At 34.1% G+C, this 12494-nt stretch overlaps 1 protein-coding gene across 1 annotated transcript in view; it reads left to right on the top strand.

Moving 5' to 3' along the window:
* The window catches only part of DCDC1 (doublecortin domain containing 1), a 382580-nt gene that overhangs the window by 30226 nt on the left and 339860 nt on the right, over positions 1–12494 (top strand). The window contains exons 4-6 of the mRNA XM_088789501.1: positions 3064–3333; positions 4523–4679; positions 5165–5327. Of these exons, the coding sequence (XP_088645627.1) occupies positions 3064–3333; positions 4523–4679; positions 5165–5327 (590 nt within the window). The remainder of the gene's footprint in view (positions 1–3063; positions 3334–4522; positions 4680–5164; positions 5328–12494) is intronic.

Raw genomic sequence — 12494 nt, 5'->3', positions numbered from 1 at the left:
GTCCCCAAAATTCCCACCCCCTGGTATATATGCCTGGTAATTCCCTCCTGTTGAGTGAGGGTGGGATTGTGAATATGATAGAATGTCACTCCCGTGATTAAGTTACATTATATAGCAAAGGAGACTTTTGCAGATGTAGTTAAGGTACATTTATTTTTCAGTTGATCAAATGGGCAATTATTCTTGATGGGCCTAACCTAATCAGATCAACTCTTAAATGAGAGTTTAGAGGTCAGAGACAGAAAAGTTAGAGAGGTGAGTTCCTGCTAGCTTCAAAGATGATAGTCATTATGAGTTCTGTAGCTATAAGAAACTAAATTGTGGCAAAACCTGAATGAGCTTGGAAGAAGACCCTGACATCAGTTGATACTGCGGCCCCAGTTGGCACCTTTATTTCAGCATTTTGAAATCCTGAGCAGAAGGTCCAGCTAAGCATTGCCCAGATTCCTGATACATGAAATTGTACAATAATAAATAGGTGCTGTTTTAAGCCGCTAAGTTTATGGTAATTTGTGGCACAGCAATAGAAAACTAATATCGATAGATAAATACATGATCGATTTATTGATAGATTGATAGATAGGTCGATAGATATTTTTTAAGAAGGTGTATTTCTGAAGTAATGTGATTGATGTTTTCGTATCAATCTAATATAGTGGATTTCAGGCTGGAAAAAAATGCTCTTATACCAGTGGTAAAAGAAGAACTAATACAATGATGAAGTGGGTATTTTGAAAGAAGTTGAGGTCTAGCATTTTAGATGGTGGGGAATAATGATTGAGATATAGTGGTTCCTGCTATCAAATCTACCAGGGCAGATGTCAGTGCACAGGAAGGAAGTACATTCCTAAATATGAGGGTAGCATAGAAACCGTACTGAAGAAGGAACTACTAGAAGTGTGTATATGAAATATGTACAGATATAATGAAGGCTTTACCATAGAGACACAGCATAGACTTTCAGGACAAGATAACAAGACTGACATAAAATATTAAAAATAAAATCTGTGTTATAAAATTAGCCCAGGTTCCAGAATGTCACAGAAAGCCTCAACAGTGAGGACAAAGTAAGGTTATTTTTAGGATAAAGGACCATTTCCTAAAAGAGTTGGTTTGGAATTCACAGACTCTTTGGGACTCTGCCTACAACTTGAGCTGCTTCAGCGTCCAGGTGACTTAGTGGAGGGTAGGGTTGGAGAGGTGTCTCTTCTCCCACCCCTGCGCTGAACTCTTACGGCTTGCCAAGCGCTGGGATCTGTGGAAGCACCTTCACATGGACCTCACTGTTCTTATGATGGGCGGTGGCAGCAGCGAAGTCGTGAGAGGGAACAGCTGTGACTCCCACCAACATTTTCATGGGGACTTGGGGGACACTTAGGAATTGATAATGCACCATCTTAGGGGCTCAGAAAATAAATGGGGTGGATTTTGACGGGCGAATGAAGTCCTGTATTATAATGATGAGATTATCATGCAGACAGTTATTTGCTCACCTTGAAGGTTAGCACTAAAAAAGACAGTCCTACCTTGTAATCCACATCCCTTTGGGCCAGCACTGAAAGCAAACTATTGGGCCCAGTGGTTCAAAGACTGGACTTACGAATGCAGTATTACATTCTTTTGTTTATGATTAGAAGTGAATGACTAATATTGAAATAATCAAAAGAATCAGAATAGTCTTTGAGGATTTGTTAAATTTAAAAACATTCGGTAGGAATATAAATTGTGTGATGTATTTTAGTGAGTACTTTTTCAGGCAATCAATATATAGTGTTTCTGCTTATCTCAGTGTACTAGATAGGCCATGCAAGTCCCTGCTAATTGTGTTTTCCTCCTTTGGGAGGCATCCAAGAACCCACCTTACTCTAACGCCTCTGTACCTTATTACCCTGCTGTCCTATTCATAGATTGTTTGGGGCCAATGATGGATACATTCCCAACCACAATCTTGCCAGTGGCTTATGAGGTCACCTAGCTTGAGCATTCTACCCAACAGAAGTGTCCTATACTGGGTAGTGATGAAATGAAACTTGTGGGGGCATTAAGTGTGAGTCATGCAGAGAGAGTCTGTAGAAAGTAATGTGATATAGAAATGGGGAGACAAGTACAGAAAGTTAGCCGAAGCCATGAGGAGTGAGGAGGAGGACAGAAGTAGGTTAGGAAATAATGATACAGGAAGTGAAAGCAGATAGATACAGGAGAGATGGGATTGCAGAGACCAAACCTGTGTTGGTCTACCAGAGTTTTTCTTAAGTCACCAGTCTATCTTGGACAGCAATGAATGGTCTTCTAATTCTCTTTGTGCTCTCCTGGAGTGGTTTTACTTTCTTTCTTAGCTTTCTATGCATCCTGGTAATAAGCTGTATCATCTGAAACCCTCAGGGTGTTGAGTTTCAGTGCCAAAGCCAAGACAGTCCTGAGCAAACCAGGAGGTTAGTCACCCCAATCTCAGGTCTGCTGTGAAGACTTTACCAAGTTTATTCCAGCCTACATACATGTGCCATCAAGGAATTCCTTTTTTCCTTTAAAGTTAATGCATACTTGTAGTTCTATGCAGTTTATTTAACATATATTCCCTCTTTATTTGGGGTTAGTTTGCAAGTTTCTCAAGGGTAGGAGCCACATTTCTATAACTTTAGTATTTCCTAATACTTGGCAGAGTGGTAGTGTTTAATAAATGAATCTAAGAATTTAAAAATTTTACTTACATTATTTCAAGCATTACACAGCTTTCTTCTATAAATAAATAATTAAGTTTAATGGTTATGAATGTAGGTTTTATTTTAGGGCCGGCTTTGGTTGAATTGCCCACCCTGTCAGCTTACTGATTATTTGAATGTGGGCAAGTTCATTAGCCTCCCTGAGCCCCAATTTCTTAAATCTGTAAAATGGGGATAAAAATAATACCCAGTTCCAAGGAATATTGTAAAGATTAAACAAAATAATGGCTACGTGTGTAGTGTTTTGTCTAGCACATAGCACAAAACTAGTTATTATGTGGTAGTTGTTAGTAAGTGATTACATTTCAATTCACTGTGTTCTTCCATGCACTGTTTCTTTCAGAGAGTTTATGTCATCCCAGGCAAAAGCATTTATTAAAACTACTGAAGATTATTTGCAGCCTCAGTTTGGCCCCAACAGACTTTTGCATTCAGCGGCAATATCAGAAGGGTCAGGACTTCAAGATTGCTCCGCACATCAAACAGCATCGGATCATAGCCATGATGAAATATCAGACACAGATAGCTACAAATCAAACAGTAGAAACAAATCTTGTTTTATATCAGCATCCAAGAGAAACAGACCTGTCAGTGCTCCAGTGGGTCAACTGAGGTAATCAAAGTTGTTCTCTGTTCTTTTTAACTGACTGCTGAAGCTTTTTCCTTTGAGTAATTTATAATGATTCAATTGACTATTTCAGACATTAAAATGTAACACATCTCTATCTCTAGGGTTTTGTTTCTGTTTTTTTTTTTTTTCCTTTGAAAACACCAGAGGAGAATATTGTTAATTATACTTGTGGAAAGCATGAAGTACACTTCGACCTGGATGATATGAAACTCAGAAAAGAATATTTGAAGCAGAATTAGGCTCGGACCATGAAATATCTTTGCTTACCAGATATTGGTTTAAAAATAGAAATGCATACTTTTGATATTTAACCAATATTTTGAAATAAAATTAAATTGAAATGAGCATGCTGTAAAACCATTTTGTGTGTTTTCACATCAAGATTGTTATCATAAATTTTTAACCTAAGAGTTTATGAATAGAATGCACTGTTCAAAAAAAAAAAAAAAAGGACAGGAAACTGATACTCCTATTATTTATTTTGATATATTTGAGTAGATGGATATATTGTGATTTTAATTACCCGAAAGTTTTTATTTTAAAATATTTACTTTGCTCTTCTGGCATTAAAAATTAACCAGGTTAGTTAGAGAACTCTGAAGTAAAAAATCTGACATGTTATTTATAATAAGGCTTGACACTGATTTTGACTGAAGACAAAACTTAGAAATCTTCTCTTACTGCCCCCAAACGATTTGAAATGAAAACAATTACAGTTAACCTTAGAATAAAAAATTTAGTTATAATTTATTTTAATTTCAAATATTTTTTAAAAATCAAAGAACTTTGATAAACGTGAAAATTTAAGGGAAAATCTCCACTATTTGCTATTTCATGATGTTAAGACTATATTACATTTATTTGCTTTCTATCAAAACATAATTAATATATAAATATAATTTTTAAAATGAGTGTTGTAATGTTTTATAAATAAAATGATTAAAATGATTTATTCAGAGATAGGTGTTTTACATGAATAGTTTGGGCAAACTTATCCTGTATTAAGCATTTTTAAATATTTAAGTAGCCTATAAAAAGTGTTTTTGAAGAATACTTAGGAACAATCATCGGGGCTTATATCTGTAAAAAATATAGGATAATATCTTTTTAAATGGTTTTACTAATTAATTACTAATTAATGCACCGATTTTTGTGTGTTTTCTTCCTTCAGAGTTGCAGCGTTCTCTTCTTTAAAATTTCAGTCAGCCCAGAATTGGCATCGATTGTCTCAAAGACACAAACTTCAACCCAGAGTGATTAGAGTAACAGCTTACAAAAATGGATCTAGAACAGTCTTTGCCAAAGTTACTGTACCAACCATCACCTTGGTAACTAGTGTTCAAAAGTTTTCAGTGCTTTATTTCTTCTTTACTCTGTTTATAATATAAGAGATGAGAAAGATGACAATTACTGTGTTAATATTTTCTTTTTAGTAATATGAATCTGTATATTGCTTACATATACATAGATCTCACAGGCATTTCATTCCTTTCGTTTTTTATCAATATATAAGTAGTATATTTAAATAAACAGGTATCATGGCTTTATATCTTGTAGAGTTATTAAACTGACAGAATATTTAGGACTAAAATTAGGCAATCCTTACATATGCTCAGTTCTGTGCTTTACCTTTCATTTGTATATTTTTCAACTGCTAGTAAAATAACTCCATTGGTGGAGTTACTCAAGTTACTTAACTCTGGTAAGTGACTCAGTGAGTTTCTACTTTGATTGTTAGCACCTTTTGTTTCATGGAAATGTGTTACTTCCTTTGTTGTAAATCACATTCTCTTACCTCTTGCTCTCTTTCTAGTTGCTGGAGCAGTGCACGGAAAAGCTGAATCTGAACATGGCCGCACGACGAGTGTTCTTGGCAGACGGCACTGAAGCCCTCAAACCTGAAGATATACCCCTTGAAGCCGACGTTTATGTTTCAATGGGAGAGCCCTTTTTAGATCCATTCAAAAAAATTAAAGGTAAAAAAGGGAAAAAAAAAAGACCTATTCTCACATGTAGTAAATTCCTTAAGGGGTGCAATTAAAAAATGATTTTCATCCTGTCTTTTTTGCATGGTTTAACAAAACTAATGTTTACGCATTTACAGCTCAGTAAGAGGATAATGTGCTTAATGAAAGAAAAATCCACTGACAGCCACGTTTATTGCCCTTCATTAGCATTGGTGCTTAATTTAATATAGATCTGAATAGACATTAGGGAGCCTGCAGGAGGTTAAATGGTGAAAATATAATAAATTAAATCAGAGATTATTGAATTTACTGTTTAGTTTCTGTGACACCCAACAGATATGATTTATTAGACTTACTCTCTCAGAAAATAGTTCAAAGTTTCCAGTATCATTTATTCATTTACACTACTGGCCTTTTTTCAGATGGCATTAACATAATTATGAAAATGTGGCCAGTAATGAACGTATCATTCTTATATACATGTAATTTTCCTAATAAATTTTTCATAAGGTAAGTGCTGCAGCTTGACTTTTTTTACCTTGAAATGTATATATATTTATATATACATAATATAACTAATAATATAAATTATATATAAAATATACACATAAATATATAATATTTTAGACATATTTGCAGGTAAGGTCTTTTTAAAAAAGTGCATTGTTTCCAACATGTCAGAAATGTGGAAATTTCCTAAAATAAAAACCAAACATTTTTCTTTCTTTCTTTAGTTGTAAAGAATTCATTTCAAGAGAGAAATGAAAGTACCATTATCTAAGAATATTCTTCCAAATATGTGTCATACCCAGAGTCTGTTATCAAGTCCTATATATGGTAATCACATTTTAATGACACGAACTTTGTTGTCTCTAACTGCTATACTCCCCTATGCTTTTTATGCCTTATTAGAAGTTTTTTTTGTGTGTGTTTTTTTTTCCTGCAACTGCTATAAAGCTGGTGAACCAAAGGCAAGTCTAGACAGTAATTGCATAAATAGAAGAAAAGTAATTCTGGAATACATTAAAGATGAAGTGATGAGAATTCTTTCTCCATTAATGTTATTATATAAAATAATACCGTGATTTCTGTCTCTTTGATAATGATTGATCATCAGGAAATAAATAATTTCATTAATTCAATAGAAAGTTGAAGATAATTTGGTCCTTGTAAAGAAACTTGTTGCTACAGTACTCAGTAAAAACTACCTATGTGAGAGTGTAGACCTATATATTTTTCAAATTTTGCTTTAACTTTAAATGTGGCTACCTTTACTTTGTATTCATTGTATCATCCGCATGTATGCGTATATAAGCATGAATCTTGGGAAATGTTTCTGTGTCTTTTCTATGTTCAGGAATGAGTGCTTGATATTTAAGGAATGAGGACTTTCTTAAGATCCTTGATTATTTTTATTAATAAGGACTACTTGCCTTTCATATGATAATGGTATTGTGGAAGAGATAAATAAAAATTACTTATAGCTAAGCTTCTTCAAAAATTTCCTGGACATGTATGCCAAAACTAGCAACGTTACACACACGACTCAGCTTAGTGGATGATTTTTAAATGTACAAACTAATTTCCTCCTACTTTCTGTTTTCTCTTTTATCTTTTTTAAAGCCAAGTCCAGAACAAAAAAACTTCTCTGCTTTGTCTGCATATCTTTGGCTGTGTTTCACTGTGACATGCACTGCTGTTCTTTTAGCACCAAAATGTTGGCACACACTCCTGAAAATTTCACACCATCTCTTGCTGGATCAGCAAGCTTAACCCACCAAAATCTGGTGTTGTGCAATGGTTTTTGACTGATAATCAATCTTTATGCTGCTCGACAGTTGTTGCTGGGACACGGAGTAGAGCAGGTGGCAGATGTGCCTTGTCTTTTGAGAAAAGAAATTGTAGGTGAGCTTGGACACAGACTAGCATATCACATGTCCATTAAAAAGACTTAGGATAAGTATAATGGGGAAAAAAACACTCATCTAAGTTAAGCTCATAGATAAGCCTAAAGACTGACATTTGGTTTCTTTCAGAACATTAAGAATATAAATGCAAATAAATATGATATGTATGTATATATGTGTGTATATAAGTATACATGTGGTAATATGTACAATTTGATTTAGATAATTTGAGAGGGGTATGGGGATATTCTATATATATGTATGTATGTCACACATATATACATATTTCATATATATGTCATACACACTTTTTCAAATCAAGTTAAAATTACCTTTCGTGTGTCTTACAGATAAATCAATAATTTGCCAACTTGTCATGAGTGTACCATAAAATAAAATATTTATGAATGGTTTTCAAGGTGGTAGATAAATTTAGAGTAAGGAGGCATTCTCAGAAGTTGGAAAATTGAACATGCTAAAGGTAAATAGGGGTAAAACAGTTGGCAGAATTGGGTATTACTCTTTTATCTTTTTAAATAAGCAAGAATATTTTATATACAATTAACCAGCAGGCATTAGAGTCAGTAAGTAGTCCTTGCTTTAATATGCTATTTTCACTCATTGAGCAAACATCCATTGAGAGCCTACTATGTACCAGGTACAAGGCTAGATCAGAGACAGATGAATAAAGAGGCTCATAGACTAATTTATTTTTTATCGTTATTCTTTCATCTCTGATTTTAAATTCAATTTAATCTAAATTTAAGCCAGTAAGTATTTATTAAGTATCTACTATATGTGTAGTCCTTGGCCTAGGGATAGAAGTCCTCATCCTTAAGGACCTTAAACTGTGTAAATAAGTTATAAGTCCTTAAAACTGAGAACACTGTTCAACAGTGTAAATCAAGTGGGTCCTCCAAAGGAAAATTTACTTTATTTCTGGCACAGGAAGTCCAAATAAGTCTATGTATATTTTGGCGATTATATTTCCGGACTTCATTTTTTTCTTGTTCTTTGGAAAAGCAGCGTAGACAGTGAAAATTGCCTTACTTAGAACTATTTCCAGATTTACTAAGGTAGAAAAATATGTACAGAACATCTCTGATTTTTTAACTACCACCCCTTTGAACATCACTGTTGACAACCAGTGGCACTGGATTTAATAGAAAGCCAGAGAGCTATTCATCACATACCTCGAAACACAAAGCTTTTATATAGAGGTCAGGCCAAGGTCAAGACTAAAATGAAGCGTTCCCTGTTGAAATGCAATATTGGAATAATTCTTACATTTTGAAGTTGAATGCTTAAGCAGAAAGATTAATTGTCTATGGGAAAAATAGAAATATTTTTATAAAAACAGTTGATGAAAATCAACTCTTATTAGGTCTCATAATTCTGGCATTTGGAGATTCTGAAACGTGTTAATGATTCTGCTAGAATTGTGGAGATGTAGTTAATGAGTTATTTGAAAAAGCACTTAAAAGTTTTCAGATTTATGGGCATGCAGTTTAGGTTATATTCAGTTTCCTGAATCTTCTGCATTAATAGTGGCACAGAGAAAATTCTTCCATCAGATTCATGGGGTTTATGAAAGTTCAGCACCTTTACAACTGCTAGGAACTGTGAGCAATGCAAACCTAGCATAAGAATAGGTTCACACCCTGCAGTTGCTTAAATGTTTTAAAGAGGATGAGGGAAAAAAACTGTTTGGACCTAATTCATTAGGTCAAATTTCCATTGTATGGAGCTCTGATTGTTTAAAAAAATTTTTTTGTTTTATATTTCAATTCTTTCCTATATATCCTATTCTCTTTGGTTTTCAGAATTATCATTTACATTGACTGATTCATTTCAGTCCTGAGTTTTGTTAACCAGGTGTAACTGAGTATTATGAATAAGATTTTATGTCTTTTGTATACTGTATTGTGAAGATGTAGTCACACACACAAAAAAAAATCCATGAAAAGAGTTCTTGATATTACACCTAAGATCTAAATTTAAACCTAGAGGTTTTCTGCTACCCGCCATGTGATTCTACAAAATGAAGTAATTTGCTGTGACAGCTTGTGATTGACAAGAATATGTGTGAGCACATTTAAAATAGGCCATCTTTTCATGTAGAAGTAAATGTCAGTGAAATGATGGATTCTCATCGTTTTAATTATTGATGATTTGGAAATATTTCAATTCCACGACACACAAGACGCATTATAAATAGCAGCATAACACTTTGTCTCGTATCTGCGTCAGTAATGAAATGTTCTGTCATATTTTGTTTTTCAAAAAATGCATTAGTTTAATGAACCTGGTTTGTGCATTATATTCTGTTCTATTATATGTCTTCTGAATGTGTTGATTTTTAAATGGCTGGGTTAAAAGCACAAGTTTCAAGAAGTGACCCACTACCCACATCACATCACACCTTGCATTTCTTGCTGCTGGATCTTAAGACAATGCTACAGTGCTGCTGACACCAATGGCTGCTTTAGCCCTGTTAAAACGAATACCGATGCTCGCCTGGTGTCCACTACTGAATTCGGGCAGCTACAGCAGGAGTTAGAGAGCATTTTCCCAAATTCCCTGTTATCATATTGTTTGAATAGTATAGGTGTTAGGCGAGATTATTTGTCAGCCCATCTTATCTCCCACTTGGCTGCATACCTTCAAAAGTAGGAAAATGACATTTATAGAGAAAAAAACCCACTTTCTTTTGAGACAGCATGTGCTGCTGCTTTTACCTATTTCTACAAGTGAGGCTAACACTACAGGCATGCGTTTTATGTATTCCTGATTTCAAAAGTTTTTAACCTGTAAATAAGTATGTAGCATATCCTTACTATATAAATAGATGTGGATCTAAAGATAATTGAAGAGATAGACCACCAACTCCCTTCCCCACTCGCAAAAAAAAAAGTCCTAGCCGACAGGAAAGTTTAGAAATATACAGGTAGCAGCATCTCTTCAAATTTTAAAATATCAAATCACTGAGAAACATCTAAATTCTTGGCATATTCAAGTGTTTGATTATGGGCTGCTACCCTATACCTTGTTGAGCATAATATTTGTGTATATGCACCATTAGGATATATGCACTATATGAACTTTTTGAAATCCAAAAATTTCTATTTATGGAATCACATCCAACCTAAGGATTTTGGATAAGGCCTTTCAGTTACAACTGCAAAGAAACCTGATACATTTTAATTCTCACTAGAATATTAACTCAGAAAGGTTATAAATATTATCTTTTTCACCTTGTTTGCTGCATGGGTAAGAATTGACAGAGAGATTATCTCCCAGAATAGAGCTGAAAGAGTGTGTGGCAGATAAGAAAAAAACGTGTGGTTCCCAGAGCAATAGTTAAAAAGAGACCATTTGTTCTTTCAGTCATTCCCTCAACAAATATTCATTGAGTCCCTACAATGTGCCAGGCATTGGGTCAAGCTTTAAGGTATGGTGTGAATAAGATAGAGGTCTCCTGGAACTTAGGTCCTAGTGAGATGGGAGGAGCAATATAGAGATAAAGAACGTGTATAAAGAACTAAATAAGGTATTTATTGACAGTGGTGAAATGTTGTAAAGGAAATAAAAAGGATAGTATCATAAGAATAAGTAATGTCATTGAAACAAAAGGAGGCAATTTTAAAGTAACCTTTAAATCTTTTAGGCAGCTATCTGCCTACCTTGCTTGTCACTTTATCTGAGAATTCCTTTATATATTCTATAGTAACTGTGTCAGAGGTTTTTGCCTTTCAAACCATTTGTTTTTGAAGTTTTCAGACATCTGTTAGGATAGACATGAAAAATGCATTGTTATTTAGTGGAAAGAACACTAGACTTGAAGTCAGATGATCTTGCAAGATCTATTTTCTGTTTTGTGACCTTGCATAGACTGGTCTACGCTTTCATGTTCTTCCGTGTAAAATAGAGGTAATAATATCTTAAAGGATTATTGGACGTTATCTTGTTTCTCTAAAAAAAAATACATAAATTATTTGAATATTAAATGTCTGTAAATCCCTAATCTGAAGAGAACATTGAGAATAGCATTTTATAAGCATAACTAAGATTCCAAATGCTATTAAGATCCCAAGGCTATTAATTAGTATCTTATGTTCACTCCTACCTTCCCAGAATAGCTGGCTGGGTTCAGGAGAACAACCACACAAACATTTGTCTTTACTTTCTTCATCACTGCCAAGGGAGCAAACTACAGCGTGAATTCTGGCAAATCACTTAATCTCTCTAAGCCTCAGTTTCCTCATCCATAAATTGAGCCTAATAGTATATACCTCATTGCATTATTATGAGGAGTGAATAAGATGATATGTGTAAAAGCCTACCATATATAATAGGTGTCCACATTGTATTACCACCAGTTTTTCAGACAGGCCATCACAAGTACCTGATTTTACTAACAAAGGTGTTTGGTAGGTCCGAGATCTTGAAATACGTACAACCAAATTAAAATGCCTACTGAACACTTGTGTATACAACATGATATTATATTATAATCTGAATTATAGCCTTTGAACTCTTAGTATTATTGTGCTTTTTGCCTTGAGAATTTTTTTCTGGGGTGTAAGTCAAAATTGGATCCTTTTATAAAAGGAGCCCCAAATGGCCTTGCTCTGCTCTATTCCAAGAGTCATATTTTAAAATATGTTTGTGACCCAAGGCTAGCCTTAACGTTAAGCTGCCATAACATATTTCAAGAAGTTCACAGAAAAGTTCAGGGAAAGGGTTACAACATTTTGATTGACACAATGGATGGGATGTTTGTAATTTTAATCAAATTTAAATTGAAGACATACTTCAAATGATATGTCAGACTAGTGTTACTGAGTTAAAATCTAATGACAACCACTGTCATTATTAGTTAAATATAGCCATCACGCCTATAGCAATAAATGATGACACTTAAGAACATGCAGAAACAAAGAACACAAGTATTTAGAGAAAAGGAGTGACTAGAAATTCGGTTGAACGCAGGAATGTGACCTGGATTTAATCTATTTACCAAACACAGAAGCAATTGTATTTTGAGCCGATGACATAATTGAATATAGCAGTATATTTTCTTACTGTCAGAACATTTATATTTTATAAATTCATCTTGCATCCATAAATGATGTGCTTGTTTATATTTAAGGTCATTAGCTATACCTACTTGACAGTCAGCATTAATGTGTTTTTAATTTATTGCCCAACTACAAGAGAATGCATTTTTAAAAAGAAGATTTAAAAAGAAGATTTAATAAGCTGACGG

Source organism: Rhinolophus sinicus, chromosome 14, assembly GCF_057876585.1.
Source record: "Rhinolophus sinicus isolate RSI-liver-muscle chromosome 14, RSI-T2T, whole genome shotgun sequence".
Classification (NCBI taxonomy): domain Eukaryota; kingdom Metazoa; phylum Chordata; class Mammalia; order Chiroptera; family Rhinolophidae; genus Rhinolophus; species Rhinolophus sinicus.
This window is presented reverse-complemented; position numbering and strand designations above follow the sequence as displayed.